This window comes from Centropristis striata, chromosome 14, assembly GCF_030273125.1.
Source record: "Centropristis striata isolate RG_2023a ecotype Rhode Island chromosome 14, C.striata_1.0, whole genome shotgun sequence".
Classification (NCBI taxonomy): Eukaryota; Metazoa; Chordata; class Actinopteri; order Perciformes; family Serranidae; genus Centropristis; species Centropristis striata.
Genome location: NC_081530.1, coordinates 20,374,443 through 20,401,387, shown reverse-complemented (window position 1 = coordinate 20,401,387; position 26,945 = coordinate 20,374,443). Strand labels below are relative to the sequence as shown.

Here is a 26,945-nt window from a genome sequence, read left to right as displayed (position 1 = left end):
GCCACTGCTGGAAAAAGAAAGAACAAAATATAAGTAAAGGGAATATTACGTATGCTATGATTCACCACAGTGCAGCTGTACGTGGAGATTTCACTTTTACTAAAACATTAATTTAAAACCAAAATAATTGTAGCTTCTTAAATGGCACTCATCCTTTGTTGAGTTGATTTTCACAGCGAAAAGAGACTGCAATCAATGTATGATGACACTCACAGATTTCATTACTTTGCTCTGATGTTTTGAAACCCAGCATTCAAGTTTCAGGGACAAAATCATGTGATGCCATCAGGTCTTTGAAGAGTTTACTAGAATTAAATCCTGCAAAAAAAGTAATGCATTTTCTTTTTGACGGATAACTTGGTTCAACATTCTGGGAAATATTCACTTTCCTGTTGAGAGTTAGATAAGAAGATAAACATCACACTCACATTTATTAGGTAGATAAGTAGCTGTTACTTTAGTTAAGTGGTTAGCTTAGCTTAGCATAAAGACTGAAAACAAGGGGAGACAGTTAGCCTGGCTGTCCATTGGTAACAAAATCCACTTACTAGCAGCACTTAGGCTCACTATACAAGTTTTATCTTGTTATTTTTCTGTTGGTACAAAAACTAAAGTCTGAAAGCAGTTCACTGATTTATGAGGGATTGTGTGCGGGACTTTCTCTTCACACTAACCAGGAATTTAGTTTTAATTGCAAGTGGTTCTGGCCAACATGTTTGAAACAAAGCTGCCAGTAAAACTGCAAATCTTTGATTATACAGTTAGGCTTCTGTACGTATCACAGATATGAGATATAATGTGAAGATTGCTGAGCTGTAAGAGTGCTGGTACGCTGTAAACAATGTCTGTAGATTTTACGGTGAAAAACTGCTAAACCATGACAGTAAAAGACCGTAAAATGATAAATGGGTTAATTCAGTTTCAGTAACAATGAAACACCGTAAATGTATATATCAGCCAAAACAGCATCTTTATTTTGAAAAATACATTACTCCACTGTAAAATACTCTGGCAACATGTGTGTAACAAAAATTATACTGTAATAAATATACAAGCAATCACTTTAATTTTTGCATTTATTTTTTGTATAAAAAATACATTTTCTCACTGTTAAATGTATTAAACACCATATCTCTAACAAATATACTGTAATATTTAATGGTAATATCTTTCATTTATGCAGCATTTATAACGTATTTTCTTGTCAATTATATGGCAGAACAGCGTTTCTTTTGATGGAAAAACCTTTTTTTTCTCTACTCTATAAAATGGAATAAAATGGCAATCTTAAACATGAAATCAACAGTGCTAATATCCTTTTACTGTAATATAAGAAAAAGTTGTAAAGTAAAGTTCTGGCAACCACAGCTGCGTTTTTTTACCGTAAAAACAACAGTTGTTGTTTTTTTTACAGTGTATGCTGATTTTGCTACCACTGGACAAAGCTAGGGTAGCTGTTCTAGTCTTTTTGCTGAACTAAGATAACCAGCTGCAGCTACAAATTTACTGCACAAACAGGCATCGGTTTTATTATCTAATTCTCAGCAAGGAAAAAAGTAATGAGCATATTTCACAAAACTATGAACTATTTCTTTAAGGCAGTAGTTAAGATTGCTGTAATTTAGATCTATTACAGGTGCATGTCTCTGCTCCAAGCCAGTGCAACAGGCCGGTGAGGCCAAAGAAAATGACCTGTTAACTAATATGCAAGGCAAAGTGAAAGTAGCCATTAGGGGACGAGACAGCAAGTGGAGAGGGGAGAACATAACCAGTCCCATTTGATCTGAATGATTCTCTTTGTCCTCATTAAAGTGTTCACCCTCCATTACCTCATTAGAAACAAACAAGAGCAGAAAAACTAAGTGATAGTAGAAACCCCTCAGAAAGAAACTTAAAAATGAGAACATATCTTGTGACCCATCCCCCACCATAATGCACAAAATTCCCAGGCCTCCTCCTCCTCCTCCTCCACGCAGGGCTTAACTCTACTCCTGGTGTCCCAGATTACGTAGCCAATTAGGGCGAAGGCAAAGCCCCTTCTGCTACCAAGCCTGGCCAGAGAGTGGTGTGTAAGAGAGTGTGTGTGTATGTGTCATGTTACTGTCAGGCTGTTGTGAAGCAGCACAAGGACACAGAAGGACTTAGTGGGAAGCCTCCAGTGAGCTCAAAGTGATCTAAATAAAAAAGGTGAACACTGATCGGGCTGACAAATAAACTATGTGTGACGACTGGATAATTTGATTTCCCAAATTAATATTATATAAAGTGCATTATGAATGCAATGTGCCAGACTGCCTTCATTTTCATATGTGAATTGAATATATTTCAGACGATAGAAAGTGCAGACCTTCAAAGTTGTTATTGATTTCATTATATTTTATTCAACAGCACCACCAGCTGGCAAATAAGAGACTCATTTAAATTCAGAAGCAAATGTGGTGTGTGTGTGTGTGTGTGTGTGTGTGTGTGTATGTGTGTGTGTGTGTGATGACAGTCCAAAGAGGTGCTTCTGAAAATGTGCCACACATGAGCAAAGCAGAAAGAAATCTCAGCTCCTACCAGCCTCTCTCTGGCTTTGACCCTGTGAGCTGTGCTGAGGAATTTGGAAGAGTTTGTGTTTGTGTTATGCCAATGAAACTACACACTCAAAACATTCTGACACTTTCACACGTACACATCATTCAGTATCTGGGGTCACTGAATCCACAGTAGCTGCAGACTTTCTAGTGTTTGTGTGGGTGGTGCTGCCATATCTGGCAAGGCCTGTCCACTTGGGTCCCATGTAGGATGACCTGCTACCTCGAATGTCGATTCCAAGATTATTCTTACTGCTGTTATTAACATCACTCCCTCATTCATGGTGGTCATCCTCATCTCGGCTGTTTTTCAGTTCTCCATAGGGTATCAGGGTGCTACGGTTGGACTGTCTCAGTGTCTTAACAAGAATCCCAAAGCTGGAGAAAGAAAGAAGAGAGAGGAAGAAAACCAAAGTAATTTTACCATCCTATCTTGGCACAAAAACATACATTAGATAAGCAGGTATTAGTATATGAATCTCTCTACTCTTACAGGTGATTAAATATCTGGTTATCTGGCACTGTGCTTGTTGAATGAATCATTCATTCATTATCTTAACCGCTTATCCGCACTCAGGTCGCAGGAGGCTGGAGCCGATCCCAGCTGACATTGGGCGATAGGCGGTGAACACCCTGGACAGGGCTGACACATAGAGACAGACAGACAATCACAATCAATCACACTCTCATGCAAACCTAAGAGCAATTTAGAGTCACCAATGAAACCTAAGTGCATGTCTTCGGGACGAAGTCAGAGTATCCGGAGAGAACCCACGCTGACACGGGGAGAACATGCAAACTCCACACAGATGAGCTGAAGGCTGGAGTCGAACCGGCAACCCTCTTGTTGTGAGGCAAGAGTGCTAACCACTTCACTTCCATCAGAATCAGTGAAGACTATTTGCTAACAAGTTAGTTTTCAGTCGTGTGTTTATGGTCACTGTATGTCCTTGACTGTTTGTACACATTGCAGTCACCTTAATTTTGGGTATTAATACATCATATAAATCAGAACAAATCACACCCTCCTGAGTGTTACATGTGACATATTCTGTGATGTTTTACAAGACCTGACACTGGCCAGCTGCTGGTTGAGCTTCTCCGTCAGGGCCTTGGTGTCACAGTGCTCGGCCTGCAGCAGGCTCTGCCTCCTGCCCGGCTGCTGAGGAACAGATGGGCTGACCGTTCTTTGGGCGAGGGCAGCAGAGACACCATCAGGAGGGATTGTTGATAAATGATACCGTTGAGGGACGGACGCCTTTGGGATGTTCTGGGGGAAAAAAGTAATGAATTTATTGTATATAGACACCCTAGGGAAACATACAAATGTGAAAACTGGAAGAAACAGAGTGCAAAAATGTCCATGCATGGATCTTACTTACTCAACTGGTGGTATAAAATAATGCACCTTTACTGTACATTGTTTACACCTTAAATAAAACCAAATAAAATACTAAAGATCTGTCTTCATAATAGTTAATTCACTCATAGACTGCAGCTGTATAAGTCCCTGGAAAAGGACACATTCCCCATATATTGCCTAATGTCATAGATACCTACAGTTGTGGAAAAAATTAAAAGACCAGTTTCTTGTTCATTTTAATGCCTGGTACAACTAAAGGTACATTTGTTTGGACATACATACAATGATAACAACAAAAATAGCTCATAACATTTAATTTAAGAGCTGATAATGATTTTGGTTATTGGAAAATGTCTAGATATCAGCTTTTAAATTAAACTCTTATGAGCTATTTTTGTTGTTATCATTATATTTGTCCAAACAAATGTACCGTTAGTTGTACCAGGCATGAAAATGAACAAGAAACTGAAGAAAACAATGGTTTAATATTTTTTTCCATGACTGTATAGTACATAATGTGAAAAATTAAACAAATATCCAGAAATAATTAATCAGGAATACTGCTATTGCAACCCAACTCTCAATATCCAGGAGCTATTCCGGAACAAATACAAAAAATATAGCGTATAATGGATTTTTTTATCATCTTTTCAGTGTCTGCAAGACAGCTGGAAGCCGCGCTGATGCTACTCCAAATCATGTTGTGTACGTCCCCTCTCAGGAGGAGAGCGGGTTTCCAACCTAGCTTTTGATTGTTTGGTCTCAACCTGACAGCAGGAAAGAGCACAGGGCGTCTGGCAGCTTACACAACTGCCAATCTTGTGTCAGACACAAAAAAGCAAAATAAAACAGTCTGTCAGACAGTTCCTCCTCTTGGACAGAGCTATGAATCTGTCAACATGAATCGTCATATTCCAGTTAGAGGTCTGACATGACATCCATCAACTAAGACAACTTCACTGTCAGAGCTATTAAGTTATTTACTCAATAAAATGTCGAATCGGGGTCAGACTGGTGGAACATATTGATGGTTAAACAGATAATTAGTTAAAGAGTCTTTAATCAATATTTATTTAATAACAATGGATCACATCTCTACTTTTATAAGTTGTCACTTGTAGCGATGAACACCCACAGAGAAGGATTATCTGCAGTTACCCTGATCTCTATGGATATTTATAGCTCAGTTACTGTAACTTTCACCTGGTTCTGTTTTCATTGGTTTCTTTGTCTGGAAGAATCCATAACAATTTTGAGTGAATATCCTATGATACGGCAGACATACCAATTATATTTTATATTTTTACTATTGTTACCATTATGTGAAAGTGCATGGCCTTGGTAGACATCTTCGCTCCCTGAGTGCCCTTCCAGTTTGGCTTGTTATTGTGATTTTTAGGCTTTAACTTTACAGCTCTCGATACCAACGTTTTTCAGCAGCAGCAGGCAGCTATCGTAAGCAGATAAACTAAAAAAAACAACTAGGTTACTCATTATTTTTTGCATTGACCATGCGATTATCTATAGTCTATAGATGGCTATAGTCAGATTACAAGAGAAATACAGTAAGAATTTCAAGCATTTACAAGCACTTTATCCATAATCCAAGCACTTTTTAAACCTTGAAAATACAACATTTAAATTCAAGCATTTTCAAGGATTTCAAGCACCAGTACGAACCCTGAATTATGTGTTTAATGGAAGTAAATGAGAGGGAAAGAAAATATTCACAAAAGATGAAGAAAATGTGTCTGCCTCCAATGTTTGACCACTACTAAAACTTTACTGTCAATCTATTTATTTGGGTTACTGGGGGGATTTTATTTTGTTTATGTGTTCTTCTTTGTGTCCAATTGCACATTATTATCTTTTTTAGGTTATATTGTCATGTCATTATATTGTCGTGTTTGTTTTAGGGATCAATGTACCTGTCAAAACAATGCTAAGTCCAGATGGCCATTACATATTGTAGTATACCCTCTGGAACTGGCCCTGTGTGGGGAGAATCTCCTCATGTGCAGTGAAAAATGCATAGGAGAAGTTCACAGACATATGAACCTAAATATTAATGAAATAGGTAGTAACTGAAGAGGGGAAAATGCTTTATGCTATATGAGTTACTTTTAGCCAATCAAAAAATCTTCTACTCTAAAAATACATGCTCAGTGACAACTTCGACCCAACCTTTTCTTCACTTCACTGTACCTGTGTCTGAATGTGTTATTATGTCCTGTCTGCTTGGGGCCAGCTTCTCCAGACTTCACTGAACCATCAACAGTGGTAAAGGTCATGCCTGAGTTCCCATCAGTGCTGTTCCTCACTGCCGTGTTGAAGGTGTCAGAGTATAAAAGGCACACCACCTCCTCTTGGATGTCCCTCAGGCCCTTCCTACTAAACGTCACCCATGCCACGTAACAGAAGAATTTGTACAAGCAGTAGAAAAAGAGGGTGAGGGGGAAAAAGGGGGAGAAAAGAGTGAAAAGTGTATTCTTTTTTCATTTCAGTAGTTAGACATTCATCCATTTGGTTCTGAATGAATATTAGACTTACTTTCTTTCTTACGGCCACTTATTTGTCTGTGCTTTTAAAAAAGGTACTTCCTTCCAAAAAAATGTCATATACAGAGTGGTCAATAAGCCTCTGCTGTTAGTGTGATATTTCTCTCCCTGTCCACCCACCTGGCTAAATACTGGGGAGAGCCTGTCAAAGCAAAGCACCTGTGTTGAGTCAACATCTCCTCCCACTAACTAATTCATTAAGGCCACCAGGCATAACCCGCACTCAATGTCGTTCTGTTCTGCTCACTGCCTTCTGTATTCACAGATGGTGTACTGGCCTTCACTCTGACCGGCTGAAGGCTTCATTTTTTTCTGTGCAGATGAGGCAATACAGTCTCAGATGTTTCAACATGCTGGGTTTGCAGTGGAAGGAATGTTCAGGTCAGTTACTAGGCAAATTTATCAAGTTTAAAAAAAAAAAAAAAAAAGAGGGAATTGGTTAGTGTATTCATTTGAGTGTTCTAAGCTGATTTGTACATTTCACACTTCTTATTGCACCTACCGCATGCAGCAGCCATTCTCTGGTGTTTGATGACCTCCAGCTCCTGGAAAAACATAAAAGAGCTTGGTGTGTTGATGCAAACTGTGATTGACTGACTTTGATTCTTACAACTATGGCAGTGAGGTTAGGAATCTGTTGGTTGCATCACTATATTTCTCACAGATAGCTGTATCTTGACAGTACTTTATGGGACTGTACTGAGAGCAAAACTTTTTAAAGACTTAAACAACTCTTAAAGTCTGACCTGAGACTAAACTGCACAACCACTATACAAGAAACCATGCCCACACTTGATCAAATATATCAAGACACACAATAAATTATAAGAGTTGCATCAGTAAATAAAGCTCCAAAACGAGTGACAGAAGCTGGTATGAGACTTGTTTGGAGTTCAGTTCATTCAGTTCTATTCAAAAAGTGAAATCCAGTCCTAGAGAGTGCTATATTGAAAGTTAAGGTCCCTCTTTCGCTTACTGTCCTAACTGGTGATTTGAGACTCTGTATAGTTCTCTATCCATACCTGTCAGGATGGCCGAGTGGTCTAAGGCGCCAGACTCAAGGGTTGACTCCTTCCTGAGCAAAGGGACTTCTGGTCTCCAAATGGAGGCGTGGGTTCAAATCCCACTCCTGACATAAGCCTTTTCTCATAGTTGGTCAATCTTATCACAGTCAAAAGCTTTATATTCAACATGATTGTGAGTGTAGTTATATATGAATCTTACATGTCTTTAAAAACAAGACCAAGAGTCTGCAGCCATGCTAGCAGCACTGTGGGACAGTGCTACGAGAACAATGCTAACATGCTGATGTTTAGCAGGTCTAATGAATACCAGTAAGTACTGCTGGTGGATGTTATCAGTATTGCAAGTATAGTATACAATTTTGGGCTGTTCCCCGACAAACAGTGGTGAAAGAAACATGCTAAAATATTTGGTCATTGTTCAAAATTCGTGGTTCTTGTCTGACTATGGTTAAATTAGACTCCTGACATAAGCTTTTCCTTAAATTTAATCCCTCACAGTGGGAGTGAAATAGAAACTTCAATCTTATCAGCTTTTTTTTCATTTTAACTGACATCAAGCACTTTGAGTTGCATTTATATGTATGAAAAGCGCTATATAAATAAAGTTTGATTGATTGATTGATCAAACTTCACAATTTTGGGCTATTCCTTGACAGGCAATGGCTAAAGAATCTGAAATCTTTGGTCATCCGTTCAAATATGTGGTTCTAGACTGACTAGGGTAAAATTAGATGTATGCTTGTCAGGATGGCCGAGTGGTCTAAGGCGCCAGACTCAAGGGTTGACTCCTTCCTGAGCAAAGGGACTTCTGGTCTCCAAATGGAGGCGTGGGTTCAAATCCCACTCCTGACATAAGCTTTTCCTCATAGTTGGATTGAAATATAGACATCAATGTTATCACAATCATTAACTTTAGATTCAACATGATTGTGAGTGTAGTTGTCTATGAATCTAACATGTCTTTAAAACAAGACCAAGAGTCTACAGCCATGCCAGCAGCACTGTTGGGCAGTGTTACAAGCAACATGCTAACATGATCACGTTGACCATGCAAACATGCCGATATTTAGCAGGGGTAATGTCTACTAGTAAGTACTGCTGAGGTGGATGTTATCAGTATTGCAAGTATAGTATACAATTTTGGGCTGTTCCCAAACAATGGTAAACATGCTGAAATCTGAAATCTTTGGTCATCAGTTCAAAATTGGTTGTTCTAGACTGATTATGGTTACATGAGACATGTACTTGGTCTAAGGCGCCAGACTCAAGAGTTGACACCTTCCTGAACAAAGGGATTTCTGGTGTCTAAAGGGAGGTGTGGGTTCACCTCCGTGGCCTAGAGGTTAGGAATCGGGCTTGTAACTGGAGAGTCGCTGGTTCGAATCCCGGTACTGACAGGTCTAGGACTGAAGTGCCCTTGAGCAAGGCACCTAACCCCCCCCCCCCCCACACACACACACACACACAGCTCCCCGGGCGCAGTAATGTGCTGCCCACTGCTCCTTGCATGGTGTGTTCACATGTGTGTAAAATAAGGATGGGTTAAATGCAGAGGTTGAATTTCCCCATTGTGGGATTAATAAAGTACTCTTCTTCTTCTTCTTCAAATCCCACTCCTGACAAGGGTTAAACTCAGATTTCACCCCCCTTGAGTTGGACTAAAATACAAATGATTAACTTTGTTGCATTTTTTCTTCATTTTACCATGACAATCAAAAAACCTTAGTTACATTTTGATTGTGATTGCAGTTGTCTGTATCTAACATCACTTTAAGTGAATATTTTCGCCCTGTAAACAAGCGGATGAGCAGGGCTCAGAGTCTTTCCAATGCTTTGGCACCCTCTACTGTTCAATGTGCAAATCTCAGCCAACCTGGAGAAACAGTAGAATCGGTCATTGACACAGTAGAAAAAGCACAGGTGTATTTAATTAATAACATGAATAGTGGATGCATTTCACTTAAGAGAGGCCCAGGCATTGTGCATGCTGGCTGGCTTACTTGAAAACCTTACTGGGACACTAGATGGAACTAAGCCATCGTTAACATTGGTAAATTCCAAATGTCTGCTGCCAGAAAGGTTGATTATGATATGGAAATGAAAATTCCATAAATATACATGCATCATATGCACAAACAGATAAAAACTTATATAGCTGCTATTGCTGCTATAATTAATTGCACATAGGGTTTTTCTAGAGGATAATTTTGCATTGCACAAATACTGCACATTAGTGGAAAAATAGATTGTTGCATGTAACAATAAAAAAATAAAAAAATACATGTATATGTAAGTAAAGGATATACACAGTATAAAAAACAAAGTGACATGGTGACATGGGCAGTGCTACATTAATGTCATGCTGGTGTTAATTTATATTTATATTATATAAGCCAGGGATGGACAACTGGAGGCCTGGGGGCCGCATACGGCCCGCACCCTCACTTGAGGTGGCCCTCAGCACAACTACATGCATTTGAGCATGAAATCATAAAAGCTCAGTGTAAAAATGCACAAAATTATTTCTTGCAATTAATGTTGGTGTGCAGTTCTTGCACTGAAAAAAAAAAGAAATCACAGTAAGTGGTTATTTTTTATTTGCTTCAAACCTTTTGTATTCCTATTTATACTGTTAAACTTGCATTTGAGCATGAAATATGTTGTTACTGCACTGTAAACATATTTAAAATTGCAGTTTCATCATATCTGGTTAAGTGCACAGTCCTATATGTGGCCCTATGGTAGTGTCGATGAAAAATTGTGGCCCCCTCCATAATTTAAGTTGCCCATCCCTGATATAGGCTATATTATATATTTATATTTAAGTTATATTTGAGGACTTTTTAAAGTTGTTTGTTGGTCAGTTCTAACACTTTGAGTGCTGTTGAAGTTTGTTTTAATTAACACTGGTTTGCCTTTTTCTCAAAACACCCTCCTCTGTTGGACTAGCGCTAATTTACAAAAAAAAAAAAAAAGATCTCTGGTGAGTATCAGCAAGTGTAATATGCTATCTAGTCATTTGTCCTCACCTGACTTTCATCACTCCACACCCAGCGTCCTGGAGGCGCTAGTCTGTCACCGTCTGGTAAACCTTGTAACGGTGTTGGACGTTTGGTTTTTGTCACACAGAAAACTTCGAAGTTCGCCCGTTTCAATGTGGCAACTGACGTTTCTCGGCTCTTTGGTATATTTCGCCATATTTGTGAACAAAACTTTAGCTTAGCTTATGCGAATACTTTTCGCATATTTTATAATAATAAAATAATTTTCCCCCGGTCTTAAGATTTTGTTCAGGAGTGTACATTCGCCTCTCTGTACAAAAGGATGCAGTGCTACCTGGGTCAAGAAATATCTTCGTGTACACTATTGCATTTCCCTTCTTGGCTTGAACAGGCACTATTGAGAGTTTGCAATTATCTTCACTGGCCCCAGTAAGACCACTTGTCTGCAAAGAGGCCACAGCACGACCTTCAGCTGTTTTCTTTCTTCCTTTGTTTCCTTCTTACCTTGGTGAATATGTAGAATTCTGGGATGCTTTAAGTTGCATATATTACAGCTCAGACGCTTCCTGTGATCTTTGCTGATGTGTCCTTTATACAAACAGCCAAAACATTCTCCATTTTCTTTTAGGAAAGCAAATTTCTCATTATGTGTCTTTTTTCCCCAACTGTAGACACATCTTCAAATCATGTTCACCTCGACGGAACAACCAACTATTTACAGCAGGCCAATTTTTCTTTTCCTTAGTTCCTTTATCAGTGTTCTTATCTGCAACTGTGACAGTGGTAGCAAAGATACTTCCTTTTATTCTTGGGAGAAGGTGGCTGTGACTTTGGTAGGGGGATTTTAGCCTTAAATATTGTATATATTTTATGACATTGATGAAAATCAGGCTGTAGCTTGCAGTGTACCTGACTGTTCAGATAGCTGTTTCTCTGAAAACAATGTTCCTCTGATGGCTTACTGACACGGGAACGACAAATCTGTGAATATCTTTACACCTTTACTGACACACAGAAAGTTGACTTTATTCTCGTCATTTGGACTTTTTTTTCCTCGAACTACATAATGGGGGGAAAAAAATTATCCTTATTTTTTTCTCCTACCTGGCTCCAATCCTCCTCCGTAGATTGGTCTCAGTGAGGTTGAAATAGATAAAAAATGACCCCACTATTAAATGCTGGCCGCGCACTTAACGTTGGCCACCAAAGGTACTAATGAACACTGGGATATTTTAGATATTTAATTAAGTTAAAATTGCAGCAAAAACACCTGTAGTATGTGAACTTGTAACAATATTGAGCCCCCTGACATATTATTATGTGATGCTTTTAAATACCATTTAACAACCATCATCTTAAATTTGGGTTCACAGAGAACTCCTTAATTACACAACATCTGGTTTAAATAAGGCAGAGAACATCTTGTTTAAAAAATAAGTTTTACTTTGTCAGGCATTCAAACATATGTAGCAATTTTCTTGAGATTTCATGTATTTCTATGCACCTTCATTTCCTCCAGGAATGTAGCAGTATTTAAAAGATGTCTAAGCCTTAAAAAAACTGCATGTTTGCAATAGAAAATGGACAGGATCTGCTTTATAAGCTCTCTATAAAAACCTGAAAGTTAGATTTTAAATGCTCTTTGGAGTGATGAGGTGTATGTTCTCAGTCAGGTAGTCCAGCCCCCATCCTCGATGTCTTTCTGTCAGGGCGTCCAGCGACTGCAGCTGTTCTATATCACAGCTGTTCCCTGAAAAGAAATGCATCATTAAAAGCCACAAAGTAATCTCAGCCTTAATAGGTACAGGTACTCAGCCAGGATAATTCTTTAGGACCTTTCACACCGCCTTACACTGTAAGCAACCATTTGTTGAACTGTGGTCATGTACCCTAAGTAGTTATCAGAGAGGTTGCCACGTGGTGGTGTGAAAGCAGCTCAACAACACTCACCAAACAGGCTGTTTACTTGGTCGTCGGGCACCAAAAAGGGAGGACCTGAAAGAAAAACACAGCCACAATTATCTTATTTTTCACCAAAACTCATACAAACACACTGATCCCTTGCATACATCTTAAAATAAAAAATAAAAATAAAAGATTTTCCTTAGTTTTTTAACCAGGGATGTGCATCAGGGCCCAATGTTTTAGACACAATCCAGACAGTTACCTTGATATAGTTCAGGATTGTACAACAAAGTGTCCAAAAGGTATCTGCAGTCCTTGGCCATCAGAGAAATGATGAGAGTAGCATACCTGTGGAATTGTGAGAGTATGATTTCAATTATACATTACAATACTTTCAATTGGTTTGAATTTATCATAGAGTGATGAGGTTTTAACACTTTAAAGTCTTAAAAAGGGGGGATATCATAAAACATCATACTTTTCTCTGTCTCTTGGGTTGATGGCCACTAGAGATCCTCTGTCCCAAATTGCCCCGAAATCACCATCAATTGAACTGTGAAATAAAAATAATTTGTGTTGACATTTACCTCTGCAAGTTATTCAATATCTATACAAGAGATTTAAAAAGCAAGACATGTATAGTTTACTAACCTGGAGAAGTTGAACAAGTCACATTGATACAGGGAGATATTTCTCTCTGAGCTCTGTGGAACAAAGAATCACTATCTCAGGATATACAACAAGCAGCTACTGTTCCTTCATGTGGGTTCCTTGCACTAGACCTAGTACAAGAGATACTTTACATTACTGCTGGCTAAATTGAGCCCTTACCTTGTAAACCTTTGCTCCAGGTATGGCAGGGACAGGCTCCTCGCTGTACGTCATGTTGTTCTCCTCAAAGAACTGTTTTATAGCCTTTTCAGATATCTCCACCCCGACCACTGAGTGGCCCATGTCTGCTAGCCTGGTGTTCACACGACAGAAGGAATTTAGGAGCTTGTTGAAGTTTGAAAATGCATGCATTAAATTTGATCGAAATTAAATATTATACCACTTCATATCTACAGCTTTTCCACAGAGAGGGAAGAAGAATCTAACTCCTGTCCGTCCAGCAAGAACTTTATCAATGTTGTTCTCCAGCATCCTATCGGATAAAAAACACAACAGCAAAGCACCAGTCACTCCTGCGTATGCATATTTATGTGTTAGAGTTATATGTTGTCACACAATTTAAACTTCTTAACCTTGTGAAAAACATGCAATCCCTGAATGAGATGTTGATGTTTGGACTGAATTAGCCAAGTATTCTGTGCCTGTTAACAAGGCGTTTTCTAACATTTTTATGCAATGACACACTGTAATTGGTAATGTGCATGTACAGTTCATTTATTCCAGCGAAAGCACACAGGACTATTGCTTTTTCCCTTATTCCACCAAGGAGACAGATAAAAGTGGAGCCTTTACTTGTGAACAGAAGACTGATGGAAACCAATTCTGTCCTCCTGCCAGCGTTCCTCCCATTCTCCAAGTGCCATGACCCGGTCCGCCTGCGGTGCCAGCATGCTGGTTATGTTTGCCTGACCCCGACTACTGTTGGATAACACGGAGCAGAGAGACAGCAAAGAATGGAGAGAACAGGATTCATATATGTGGCTGGACATAGGGGTGAGTACACATGGTTCACACGTTCCTGCACATAAACACACAAGAAACAGCTGCTGCTGCTGAATGCATGTATGAAAGCAGTGACGGGGGTGGGGGGGAACAAGCTTAACAAGCGACAAAACCAGGATTCTCATTGACCCAAGGGCATTTAACTCTACTGGTAGATAATTACGGAAGAATCAGCTGTTGACAGAGCAGAGAGGGCTGAGGTTAAAGGTCATGTACACATTCACAGAGTAATCTATGCCCTCTAATGTGCAAACACATTGCAAAAGTGGACAGATTTTAGCCAGCATAATGAAGTATGAGGAATAATCATACAGTCTATGGGAATAATTAGTCCCCAGCCTGTTGAAATATTTCTAGGTTTTTTTTTTTTCATTTAAAGAACTTTATTGAAAAAGGTTGCACATACAAACAATTGTATATAGAACAGCAGACAGGTGCTCCAATATATATGTATCATGAGAAATAAGTAAATAATAAATAAATCACAGTAAATCAAGGTTATAATTAGTAATGCCAGTTAACTTAAAAAAGTAGAGAATATAAATAAAAGGGGGGAAAAGCGAACAGAGTGTAAATACATAATTCTTTGAAAAACCTCTCGTATACATCTCAGGATGTAGTGCTTTGTTTAGTGTCAATTAGTGTAATGGATTTCATTTACTCTTTAAATTCATGTTGAAATAGTTCTTGTAGTCATGTGAGTAAAGCAACTGTGACGTCAGGGGGAAATTACCAAAGAGCTTGTATAACAAGAGAAGTATTTTCCAATGTAGATAAATTAGATTTCACTACCACACTATGATGAGCGAAAGAAGCCGTAAGATTATGAGGAGCAATTAATTATATTTGTAATACATAACAATATCACGCTAATCCACGCTTACCTTACAGCAGCCTGGCATAAAACCAACCATAGCACCTTTAAAATAAACCCTGAATACAACATGTTTGTCACATCAGAGCATAAACTGTATAAATAAGATTCTGACCAAGAGTGTACCTTTTCTGAATGAAGAGAGCTAATATTTGTTGAGCAACTCAGCGGCGATAGCGTTGATCATGCAGCCCGTTTGGTAACAATCAGTGCGTGTTTATTTCAGTGTACGTACAGTCTGTTAGGCAACCCTTCCGCCTCACTGCTGCTGGTTGGTTTGACAACTCTAGTTCCGAAAGTGGCCAGACTCTGCAGAAAGCATTGCCTTACAGACGAAACTCGCGGATTAAAACATCCAAATATCACCCGGTTTACTTCTGGTTTGGGAGGAGCCTGGTGCTGCATTCAGGTGCATGAGAAATATGGGAGATACCTGCATCCCACTTTACAAAATCGCCTCATTTTTAAATCGTCACCCCGTTAAAGTAAAGTTTTGCAGGAAGCACAAAAAACTTCACCAAAAGTGTAACATATGACATTTATTGATCATTTCACTCAAAAGGATGTAACAAAGGATGACTATTGGCATAGTAATAACACTGTGTGTAAATTATGTAACTTTAGAGAAATAAATGACTTTGGCAATTTTTTTTAAAACATGCCTTTGTGACTTAAGCAAGATATGGTTGGATATGGTTATTTTGAAGGTGTCTACATAAGAGTCACACAAGCCTGTCAGAAACATGACATGACAAGTATCATGAGCATTAATGTTACTTCAAAGTGTCATTAATGTTCATGACACATCCCATGTCATGTTTATGACACGCTCATGTCCCTCTTATGTAGACACCTTCAAAATAAAGTGTTACCATATCTTGCTTAAGTCACAAAGGCATGTTCAAAAAATTGCCTAAGTCACATTATTTTGACTTAGGCATAATGAATCCGCTTAAGTCACACACTTGACATAGGCCATTATCTTAAAGGGGTAAAGTCACACGATCTGATCAACTGAGGATGTAGGCGATTTACCATAGGTGGCCGGCGTCATGAGGAGATGATTTAGGCAAAATAAACAATTCTGACAAAAAATGACTTAGGCGATTATTTTAACAATGTGACGAAATGCTTGTTCCCGAGCCTGACGAGTATTATGTGTGACCATACTGATCATCAATAAAGAGAATAGTGTTCTGCTACTGAATATGTACTTTCTTTCAATTACTTATTGCCTTAATCAAGGTCCACTGACCTTGATATATTTCTTTCGGAGCTTTCAGCTACTCCTCATGGTCTTCCTTAACATGGTGGGTTTCATATCATGGGGAATGGTATCTTTGTACAGGATAGTGTAGTGCTGTAATTTGAAGCCAAAACAATTAACAGACTAATTGATGAGTGAATTAGACAAAAAGTATTGATTTGATAATCAACCATTAACCTTTTTTCCAGGCAAAAATGCCAAACATTTATTGGTTCCAGCTTCCTAAATGAGAACACTTTATGTGGAAATCTTATTAAAATCTTTAATAATAGGCCTAATATGAAAACAAAACAAAACAATATTTATTCTACTACTACTGCTGCTCAAAATATTGTTCATAACCCTTATTTTAATTGTCAGTTTAATGCAATTATCTAGATATTTTTAACAGTTATTGCATTTTGGTTCGTTTTTCACTCTTCATTCTTTTTCTACTTTTCTCTCCTCTGTGAGAGCATGCTGAAACCACATGCAGACTGTGACAGCTGTCACTAATCCTGGGAGAGACGCTGCGCTGTTGCTCTGTGATTAGTCTCGCTTGCCCAGCCACTACTTGTCTCCACACTTGATTCGGTTCAGTGCTGTGCTGGAGCCAGGAGAGGGATTCAGAGATAAGATATTCTATGTGAAATCAGAGGGAATGAAAAGGAAGAGTTGTGACTTTATCCGACCACTGGGTGGCGCAAGAGTCTCAGAAATCCTTCCTGCCTAACGGAATGAGCTACTCTACTTTTTACTACGTTTTAGAGGCCAATCTGATAGATATATCCTACCTGACGAAATGAGTTTCTTTAATACTTTACCTTATTTTTAGAACACCAATTCCACTGGCTACACGGAGACCTGTCACTCTCAGCTCTATTTCCTGTGATTTCATCATTTAGTACTTCTTTTAAACGTGCAAAGACGTTGATAATTAGCACATGGAAGGCACTCGCTACATCAACACAACACATAAAGTACACATACGAAATACTGCGGCTTGTAGTGTCATCTAAACAATTTTCCATTGTTTTTTTTGTTTTTTTTACACCAAATTGTCTCTATGGGCCTCTCCATACCCTTGTGTCAAAAATAATGAAGCCTATTAGGCTACTTTATCATGATTTAATTTTGAGTGATCTTGTCTCTTATAACTAGCTCCTGAAACAACAAAATCCTCCCACACTGGTATTCCTCATTCAAGATAATCATCAGAATAGTGGCCCAGTGTTTACACTGATGTATTTGAAACCTTAGTTTCCGCAAAGGTGACCAGATTGCAATCTCCGGCCACCGTGAACAGGTTACATTTAAGTGGGCCTTGAGAAATGTGACGCCCCTCCATGCCGTTTCAATTCTTGTGCGTAATACGGTGTTTCCAAAGCGCTCCAGTTGCGCGGGGTCGCGTCCAGATGTGTGTGTTTTTCTTTACGGTGCGCAGAAGACGTCGAGGAGCCTCAGAACCAATCACTGCCGCCTGGGGGCGGGCCGTGTGTGGACTGTTGTGGATATGGAAAAATGGACAATTTAACACGCACATTCATCATTCATATCCCGATGGGGGAGACCTGCGCTTGCACGCTGAATTGATTCGCAAATGCCCGGCCGTGGTGTGAAAAGGAAAATTACCAGAGAGGGGAAGAGCCTGGTTCGCCACCCGGTAAGGGCGAGCTCTCTGTCGGGAGAAGTCTGAGCGCAGCGGGGATCGTACTGGTGATTTCTGCTGTCTATGTTTAGATGCTGTGTTCAGTGGGGATGCATCTGCGTAATAATGGATGGATCGACGTGTCTACTTATTGTATTATAATCTATAGATTATAGATAAATTTCTGTATTTAGAGTATTCCTAATTTTCCTCTTATGGCTCTTATTCTCTGGTCTAAAGGCATCAATCACCATTGCAAGCTCATGCTCCTGAAATACAAGGAAACGCTTCATTGTCTCCTGAGATATGATAAAGGCACAGAGTGCGATTGTAAAATTGTGAATATGTTTCTGTTCTGCGTTTATTCACCTTAAGGCACCCTTAACTGCTATCAGCTCCTGGTGTATTGTTTGCACGGCGCTCAGCAGCGCACCTTTGTCACTCACGCTGCTCAGATGTTGAGATTGGGATCACAAGTGTAAGAAGCAGCACTCACGATCATGCAATGAGGCTAAACTAGATGACCTTTTGTTGCACTGAAGGGATTGTGTAGAGATGCCAGAAGGTCACTATAACCTGAACTCACCGTAAGTGCAACAGTAGCACTTTAATTCTTCGCTGGATTATCACGAGACTAGCAGCCTTTAGCCTATTTGACAAACACAGTCTGTTTCAGTAAATCCAGGTGGCTGTTGGAGCAGAGGGGAGTGATGATGTGCGGTCCACTGTGAATGAGAGAGGTGCATGCTGGATAAAAACGGAGAACCCGACATATCAGCGATAGGGAGATCTGGGAACAGGCACAAGGGGGCGGCGGGACACTCCGCCTCATTATGTTTATAGACGCGCCCGGACGGTGCGTATGTTTGCGCTTTGTCAGCCTGGTAACTTAATCATATTGTAAGGCTCGTAAATAGAGAGCGGAGTCGCCCCGTTAGCAGAAGTTGGTGTTTCGAGCCTCTACAGCTGCTGTCATCGAGCTGTAGAGCCGCTAGAGCAGGACGCTCAACAGTTCAGTGCGCAACTGTAGTGCTCCCGCTTCAGGGGGGACTGGAGAGTCTGAACCAGAACCTGCTGCCGCCACCTGCAACCGTATCATCCTGTGACAGGTAGGCTCAATGGGCGGCATAGTGGGAGTGCACGGTAGGCTAAGTAGCGATCAAACAGGCAGCAGTAGCTTGGTCACAGTTTGACTGGTGCATTCATGGACCTAAATGATGACTGTAATTGTAATGCTGTTGTAGATAATTGTGCATTATCTCGGTCCTTTTCTAAGCCTTGCATCAACTCTCTGAGCTCTTGGAAAAATCTTCAGCACACGTTGAGATCTTTTGGCAGATGATCTACTCCCACTGCTCAGATGGGCTGTGGGTTGCACATTACTCTGCCACATCCAAGAATATTAAATAATGTTGCCGCTTGTTCAGCTGTCATACTGTTTCTGAGGACAAGATAACATCAGAATCACTTAAAGTAGACTGCATGTGAAGTCTTAATATATTTTGCATCATCATATGTAGCTGACTGAGAAATGTATGATCAGAACACAGACCTATAAGGCATCTTGGGAACAGAGTGAATATCATAAAATATGACTTTCCCTTAAAGTCCTTAATCAGGCAGTGCTACAGAACTATTTACAAGCCTGAAAATATTAACTAATTGTTTCTTAAGAGCTGTAGGGAATTTCCATTAACATTAAAGCTATTTTCAAACACCGGAATAGCACCTGTGTTTCACATTAAAAAGAAACGCACCACAGGGCTGCATTGTTTTATTGCAATCCAAATAAAGAACGCTTTGTTCTTGCTTCTGTTTGTCTTAGATGCCTCCATTGCATTCAAGATATATTAGCTACTAGCTCAGGAAAGAGCCAAACATTACCTGCCTTCACATCCTACTAAGTGCTCCATGTATTAATGAATCCCAAAGAAACAAACAAGGCTGCAAGAGTTCACTGCAGCAATTAATTATAACTCTCTAGTTTTTTGTTTTGATGGAAAAAAACAAGCCAACTTCAGTGATCCCAAATAAAGTGCTGTCATTATCATGGATGCGCAAAAAAGGCTCTCTGGAGGCTGGATTGTGATGGCAAGCTGTACATGGGTTTCATCTGATTTATGAAATGACTTTATTGTAATGGCAACCCCCTCGCCTTAATGGGATTTTGCATTCATGATGCTTCTTTAATATCCTCCCTGGTGATTAAGAGAAGCACAAATCTTGCCTTGTCGAAGCATTGGCCAATACAGACGATATTCATATTCCAGATGTGGTGGGCATTTCCATAATTAAGGCATTCATTAAAGGAGTTGGGAATGTCAGCGTGCAGCCTTTAAAAGCTATTAACCCAGATGGGTCACTGTGCATTGTGATCATGTATTTGCATGCACTTTTTACTCTGCAAAAAGATGTAATAATCACATTAAAGTGTATAGCATAGTGTTTATACAATTAGTGTGATACATAATGTGATCAAAGAGAGGAAAAGCTTTGAAATCAATTTATTTTCCTCACAAAATCCTTAATCTTTTCAAGCCATATTCTGCATAAAAGTCCTGCTTTAATCTCAGATGTCAGGGACACTCTACTAATTGAACCTGAAACTGGAATATGCCCCCTTCCTCCTTATCCCAGGGTCAGATCATACATCATCCCCATGTTGTCAAGGTCAGATTGTTTATAGGCCGATCTGATCTGAGTCCTGCGATAAGAATGCCTCCAGGCAGAAGCTGCAGAGATAAGATGAGTTGCAGGTAGGATGCACTGCGAGCAGGAACACTTAATAAGGCAGATGGATTTCACTACACGCTGTGTGTGTTGTCAGGTGCACAGCCGGGCACCCTGAAAGAAGAGCAGTGCACTTGCAGTATCAGTGTCCTCAGTAGGCTTTTCTACTCTATATGCTCAGAGCTGTGTGCCGTTGTTAGCTGTGATCTTGGTCTCTGTCCATGTGATACAGCCTGGTCCGAGCGTTTTCTGTGGCTGTACACAGCTTTGCCAAATTCAGGGCGCGAGCTTGAACCTCCTAATAACTGCTCCTACCCATCTTGTTCATTCTGTTAATTAGCCCTTGTGGCGTTGGAGTGCAGCATATTGTTGAGACATAATTAATCAACCCGGCTTGTAATTATGCTGGGTTCGGAATGTGAGCGCGGTTGGGAGGCTGGTTGCGTCGCAGGGCGTTCAGCTTGAGGTAAACATCTTATTAACCGTGTCAGAGTCCCTCAGCCCACGCGGTGCAAGTATTTTATTGTGTTTTAGTAAGGTGGAGGAGAATGTGCTGTTATCCACATTATGAAAATGGCCTTGTAAAAGAACCAAGTTTATGGTCATTATGGTTCTGAGGTGGTTGATCTAATGGAAAAATACTCCAGTAGCTGCTTGGGGACAGAGATTGTTTTTTATCCAGTAAAAAGAAATTTTCTCTGCATAAACCAAAATGCACATATGCCTCTGTGTATGTGTCTGCTTATATATGCATACGGTGTGTGGGAGTGTAAAGAGCACCTCAATTTCAAAGGGCAAGTAGTAGGTGAGGACAGAAAATAGAACATGGATTTCATCCCAGTTGTAAGCCTTTAATGCAGGTCTGTGAAGAGTGAGGAACCCTTTTTACATATTTTTGTTTTTTTTACTGCAGCAGGGTTTTCTTTGGACTAAAGACAAACATGCAAACGTAACACACTTGGTGACCCCGCTCAGGTTGTGCATAGTCAGAAACAGCAGTGGTGATCTCAGACTCTGGGAGACCCCAGGCAGAAGCCCATCTTTGTATGTATGACAGTCACTGGTAGCTAGCTGACTGTCCTGAATAACAGTATTTAACTGTCATACTGTAGCTAGAAGGGGCCTCACTTAGGGGATTTTAAAGGCAACAGTGGTGTACTGTATAGTGGCTCTATAGGAGGTTTAAGGAGGTTTATAGTTGTCATTGCAAAATGTGCTAACATGAGTGACCCTCAGGCGCCCCTTTTCCCATATTTTTTGGGGGGAACCCCACAGTCGACTGGATTGCCTCTTCTGATGGTGCATCCCTGAGAAAGAGATAAAATTAAACCCCCATTTTAATGCAGCCATTCACTTTCAAATACACATGCAGACATTTTTCTGCCCCCCCCCAGTCACTAAAGTAAGGACACAGTGTTTCCCAACCTGTGAGTCCGGACCTCCACAAAGGGTTATGAGATGACAAAGGGTTGGAAAAAATGTTTTTCCCCCCGAATGTTTGCTTTTTGCTTGTGATGTGGATAATGTTATATCTTCATGCCCCTGAAGTTATTATTCATGAAATTTTCATGAAATGGTACCCTTGTTGATACTATTTCTGTACAATAGATTTTATTGTTTGTGGCAAAGTCTGCCTGATAACAGCTATTGTGATGACTCTCTTTACACCAAATCAGAGCTGTATTAAGTTCTTGCTAATGCACACCCATAATTTCCTACTGCTGCTCCAACTGGCAAAACATGAAGTGACTACATTAAAACGGTATGAATTTGTTTGGCTGCACTGTAAACAGATGCACCAGTTACCCTTCTGTTGTATTTCTGTGTGGCAGCTCAAGAAGCATTTACTGCTCCCATATTTCTGTGACATATTCAACCTGCATTGAGAGGTCACAACTAGTCAGAGCTTCATTTAAAGGGTCACAAGTGAAAAAGATTTGGAACCACTGCAATAACACCAAAAAATGCAGTGCGGCTATCTTCTGGTCGCCGGTCACGCTGTCACATCTCAGGCCCGTAATGACAGAGTCCAGGGTTTAATTTTAGCTCGACCGAGCCTTTCACCTCACCACAAGATTTGTGTTTTCTTCAGAACACTTCATTTTGCTGAACTAATATGTCGCCAGCTTTAGGCCAGCAAAAACACTCATGCCAGATGTGTGTATAAGTATAGTTCAGACACACTCAGGCACACACAGCCACAAAAAGTCACTAAGAGGCCTGCTGCCCCTGAACACTGGTATTTGTACAGTGCAATCACACAGGATTTGTGTCAGCGCATGGTAGCCTTCCATCATCCAGGTGGTCTGTCTTCATAAGCAAACCATATTATTTGAGAAGGAATGGAAATATCATTTTAGCAAGCGTTTGGCCCATCTAGTGTCAATTTGCAACCTGCTCTATGTCACTACCCAGATCATTTCAGACATAATAATGCCGCTGCTTCTCATACAGTGGCAATGACTCTGCTACCCAGAGAATGACTGTAATGGTAGTGGATTTCATTTTGAGCGTTTACATTGTCAGTTGTGTTCAGCACTGGTGCTGTGGGCAGAAGACAGCAAATTGGACAAATAAGGGAAAAACCAATCTGCCCCTGAAAGGCAGAAATCTCTTTATAAAAAATATCCCATTTGGAGGGAGAAAATCACAAATTGACAAATGTTGAATTTCCTGCAGAAGGCCATCATCGATGACATCCATTTCAGAGCACGTCAGTTTTCATTTACTAGCAAAGCCTGCATAACCACAGTTGAATAAGCCGCTGTGTAAACACAATTCAAGGGAGACAGATGGGATGACAAATTTCAATTGCATCTCCCCGAATGACTTAATAGTGTAGTTCTGTGGAAAAGTTGCAGCAGGTAGAAACGGTTGAGGGAAGCCCTTAGGGCCCCTTAGAGAGGAAGAGATCGAGGACAGGAAGTAAAGGGATTCGGTCCAGCTGTCATCCATGAAATATCGATCATTAAGTCCCTCTCCCCCTTGTCATTCTCTCCTTCCATGCCACTTAAATGTCCTTCATCCTCTCCTCTTATTCCCCTCGACTTGCTCCTTTACTGTCCTTTTAACTACTGACCTTCTTATGGCTATTTTCAACAGGAAGTCCAGTCCTTTAAAATGTAACATGCCCGTCCTGTTTGATTTGGTGACACTCATGATTACTGTTGATATCAGCAAGTGCATTTTAATTACAGACTGTATAAAACAAGTGTGTAAAGTCACAGTGTCAGTACTTTGAGATTGGCATTTTGGTGGCCACCATCTTGGTTCTTTGGTACCATTGCATGAACAAAACGGATTGGGAGCCGGAAGGACGCTATTTTATAAGCTAACACTAGCACTAGCGAGCAAGCTTAGTTAGCAAAATGCATCCGTAATTCAAAATGAACAGCAGTTTCCTTCAAGTGTCTTTTAGAATTTGGAGGTGTGCAGTCTGGTTGTTGCTGAAATAATACCGACCATAAATAGGGTTTAATTTCATTTAATCTTTAGGATTAGAATTTCAAATCAGGACATGTTGAGTGGGAGAGTTCCTCAAGACTAACATTTTAAAGAGGTAAGGTCAGGCAAACAAACAACTTGAGAAGTACTTCTGTTGCGGTAAGAATATGGAAAACTGTGAGGAAAACTGCTCTGACGGTATATGATCCACCATGTATGATCACTCTATCTGCAGTGTTGACATGATTTCAGTGCTTGCTCAGTACACTTTAAATGAACCTTCCTGGAAGTTTCTTTACACTCAAGGCGACAGTGTGATCAAAGAGTGGTTGGCCTTGCTGAGTGTATTCTTCATGTCTGTGATTAAGTGTTTTGTGCTCACCTCCCCCAGCCCCCTTTTGAGGATGAAGCAGGAATAATTGGAAAAAGGAAAACAGTGCAAAAATGGTATTGTTTCTTTACGAAACCCTCCAGTCAGCTTAGGTGGGAGAGAAAAAGGAGGTGAAAGGAGAGGAGAAAATAGAAAGAAGGAATGATTAAGTGCAGGACTAGTAGGAATTAAGGGAAGAAGTTCTAGATGGTGGACAAATAACGAGGGGAGCTCTGAATCCCACTCTCACCTTTCCTTGAACCCTGTCCTTCCACCTTCAGGCCCCTCTATTCAATGAGCCTTGTGGCTTTTTCCAGTGCTAGTCACCCAACCATAATGATCCATCATTGATCCATGACAGAGGGACTTCTCTCACCACTTAAAGCCACTTACGTGTGTGTGTGTGTGTGTGTGTGAGTGTGTGTGTGTGTGTGTGTGTGTGTGTGTGCATCCATACGTGTCTCCTTGCTGATCCGCAGCTCTAAGGATGTTGTCTGGCCCCGTTCAGGTCGAGGCATGCCCCAGAGTTTCACTGGCTTGCATTCATCATAACTGCTCCTTGTTAATGGCCACACACTGCTATTGTACAGTTTGTCCTTGCACACAAAAGTTTGATGGTAGGGATCAACATAACAGTTTTCAGCAAAGGCTTCCACACACCCGGAGCTGGCAGCCTGTGAGATGATGGAATCATTTCTTAAAAATTACTTTTAGTTTTATGCCGCAATATCCAGTAATATTTTGTCCAATGATTAGGTTCAGTTCACAAACTATCCTCAATCCTCCTCTAAACCTGTAACACCTCATTGCCTGAAGATTTTTTTTACAATTTTGAAATCAATTCCAATTTGAGCTGCTATTATTTGATTAGTTGAATCAAATAAAAGGTGTCAAGTGATGGTTTTAGAATAAATAAATAATCATGGAGATAGAAACTCCTATTGTTAATCCAGCATTAACAAAGAGACCTCACTGCTCTTAAATCAGTATAAATACCTTACTAGACTGTTATTTTTGCAAGACAACTGCAGGATGATGAACAAAAGCAATGGCGTTCTATGGCATTAGATTATACAAGGCAACGGAATAAATTCTTCATGCCCATCATCATTACCATCATCATAATGATACCCTCCATCACTTTTCTATTACACCTTCTTGCCATCACCATCAATTATCCCCTCAACCACAAATCATTGGGACAGAGCTCGTACCGATCTCTCACCGGAGTGTATCCTGAAGAAGATTGAGGTCTAATTGTGTGCGTTGGTGGCAGGGGATATAAAGCATGAAAAAAAATAAAGAAAGGAAAATCAATGCCTTAACTAAAGGAGCAAGTGAATTATTGATGAGGAGTATGTAATGGGATCCCAAGTGTCTATTTCTCCCTAACTTGGACTGCTTGCTGCTCAGGCTGCTACAGCCACAGCTAGAGAAGCAGAAAAAAGAAAGGTGCCAAAAAACGCCCACGAACATCTCCACTGTCAGATTAGCCACTGCAGCCCCCAATTATCTGGGGCCATTGGCCAGTTTTTGGGGGGTTCTGGTGTAGCCAGTGGATATTCTGATATTCAGGCCAAGACTTAATCTTCTGTGCACCAGTCCATCCATCCATCCATTATCCTTAACCGATTATCCGAACTTTAGTTGCGGGGGGCTGGAGCCGATCCCAGCTGACATTGAGCGAGAGGCGGGGTACACCCTGGACAGGTCACCAGACTATCACAGGGCTGACACATAGAGACAAACAACCATTCATGCTCTCATTCACACTTACGGGCAATTTAGAGTCACCAATTAAACCTAAGTGCATGTTTTTGGACTGTGGGAGGAAGCCGGAGTACTTGGTGAGAACCCACGATGACACGGGGAGAACATGCAAACTCCACACAAAAGAGCCGCAGACCGGAGTCTAACAGACTTCATACATCTAGCAGATGCATTTTTTAAAAAGCGAATAAAAAGTTAAACTGTTGCAAGACCCTAACAGATAGGTTCCAAGACCCCATTTCAGCTAATGCGTTCCACCTCTTTCCCTCTCTACATGTAGCCAGGGAATTGCCAATCTAATTCGACAAAAGTCTATTAGTCTGAAATCTTTAAGTTCATTTTCAAGGGAGAGTTTTCAAAGAGAACAGACAACTTTGGATATACTTAAACCAATCAGGGCAATAAAAGGAGACCCACAGTCAATCAGAGCAGTGAAATTTGTAACGTAGCAAGGAGTGACACATGTAAGTTTGGGCAATGCTTAGTTTGTTTTCAAGCAGGAAAAAAGCAAGCTTTCTCCTTTTTAAAGCTAAACAGTACATTGAAATAGGTTTCTGAAGACAATTGAGACAAGAATAGGCGATGCAGTAACAGACTGATTCATATTTGACAAGTGCCTTCCCCACATCTTCCCCATAAGATGATAATCATAATGATTGTGACTGGTCTGCCCGGTACCAGCTCACCTGGAAAGCTGTCTAAATGGGAGAGGAACCAAATGCACCTGCTTAAAGCAAATAAAACATGAACTCGGCAGATC

General features: G+C 40.3%; 3 protein-coding genes and 2 non-coding genes across 8 annotated transcripts in view; 3 read left to right on the top strand and 2 right to left on the bottom strand.

The window, feature by feature from the left end:
- Positions 1–2,561: 2,561 nt before the first annotated feature.
- LOC131985298 (protein phosphatase 1 regulatory subunit 36) lies at positions 2,562–10,720 on the bottom strand. Its single transcript, XM_059350343.1, is given in 9 exon segments — positions 2,562–2,954; positions 3,647–3,731; positions 3,734–3,846; positions 6,145–6,375; positions 7,001–7,042; positions 9,324–9,396; positions 10,394–10,502; positions 10,552–10,589; positions 10,684–10,720. Coding segments are annotated over 9 exon segments (831 nt in total). The 3' UTR covers positions 2,562–2,851.
- On the top strand, positions 7,522–7,632 carry trnal-caa (transfer RNA leucine (anticodon CAA)). The gene is made up of 2 exons: positions 7,522–7,559; positions 7,587–7,632. It is a non-coding gene; the product is annotated as a tRNA-Leu (tRNA).
- On the top strand, positions 8,264–8,374 carry trnal-caa (transfer RNA leucine (anticodon CAA)). The gene is made up of 2 exons: positions 8,264–8,301; positions 8,329–8,374. It is a non-coding gene; the product is annotated as a tRNA-Leu (tRNA).
- Positions 10,721–12,014: 1,294 nt separating the features above from the next.
- LOC131985096 (probable thiopurine S-methyltransferase) lies at positions 12,015–15,284 on the bottom strand. 3 transcript variants are annotated; one of them, XM_059350133.1, is made up of 9 exons: positions 14,988–15,284; positions 13,894–14,016; positions 13,481–13,573; positions 13,261–13,393; positions 13,081–13,133; positions 12,908–12,982; positions 12,692–12,777; positions 12,475–12,519; positions 12,015–12,274 (listed from the first exon to the last, which is right to left on the bottom strand). In XM_059350133.1, the coding sequence occupies exons 1-9, from the start codon at positions 15,047–15,049 to the stop codon at positions 12,156–12,158; spliced, it is 789 nt and encodes a 262-aa protein (XP_059206116.1). In that variant the 5' UTR covers positions 15,050–15,284; the 3' UTR covers positions 12,015–12,155. The 3 variants fall into 3 exon arrangements, with proteins under 3 accessions (XP_059206116.1, XP_059206115.1, XP_059206117.1); XM_059350132.1 differs by having other exon boundaries at positions 13,894–14,019; positions 14,988–15,283; XM_059350134.1 differs by having other exon boundaries at positions 13,894–14,019; positions 15,104–15,279.
- A 2,515-nt stretch (positions 15,285–17,799) lies between these two features.
- LOC131985382 (exostosin-1c) overlaps positions 17,800–26,945 on the top strand; it is an 89,310-nt gene continuing 80,164 nt past the window's right edge. The window contains exon 1 of one of the 2 annotated variants that reach the window (XM_059350452.1): positions 17,800–17,886. The gene's annotated coding sequence lies outside the window, so the exon portion shown is untranslated. Of the gene's footprint in view, positions 17,887–18,680; positions 18,981–26,945 lie in introns of those variants that run through there. The other variant, XM_059350451.1, reaches the window with a different exon arrangement.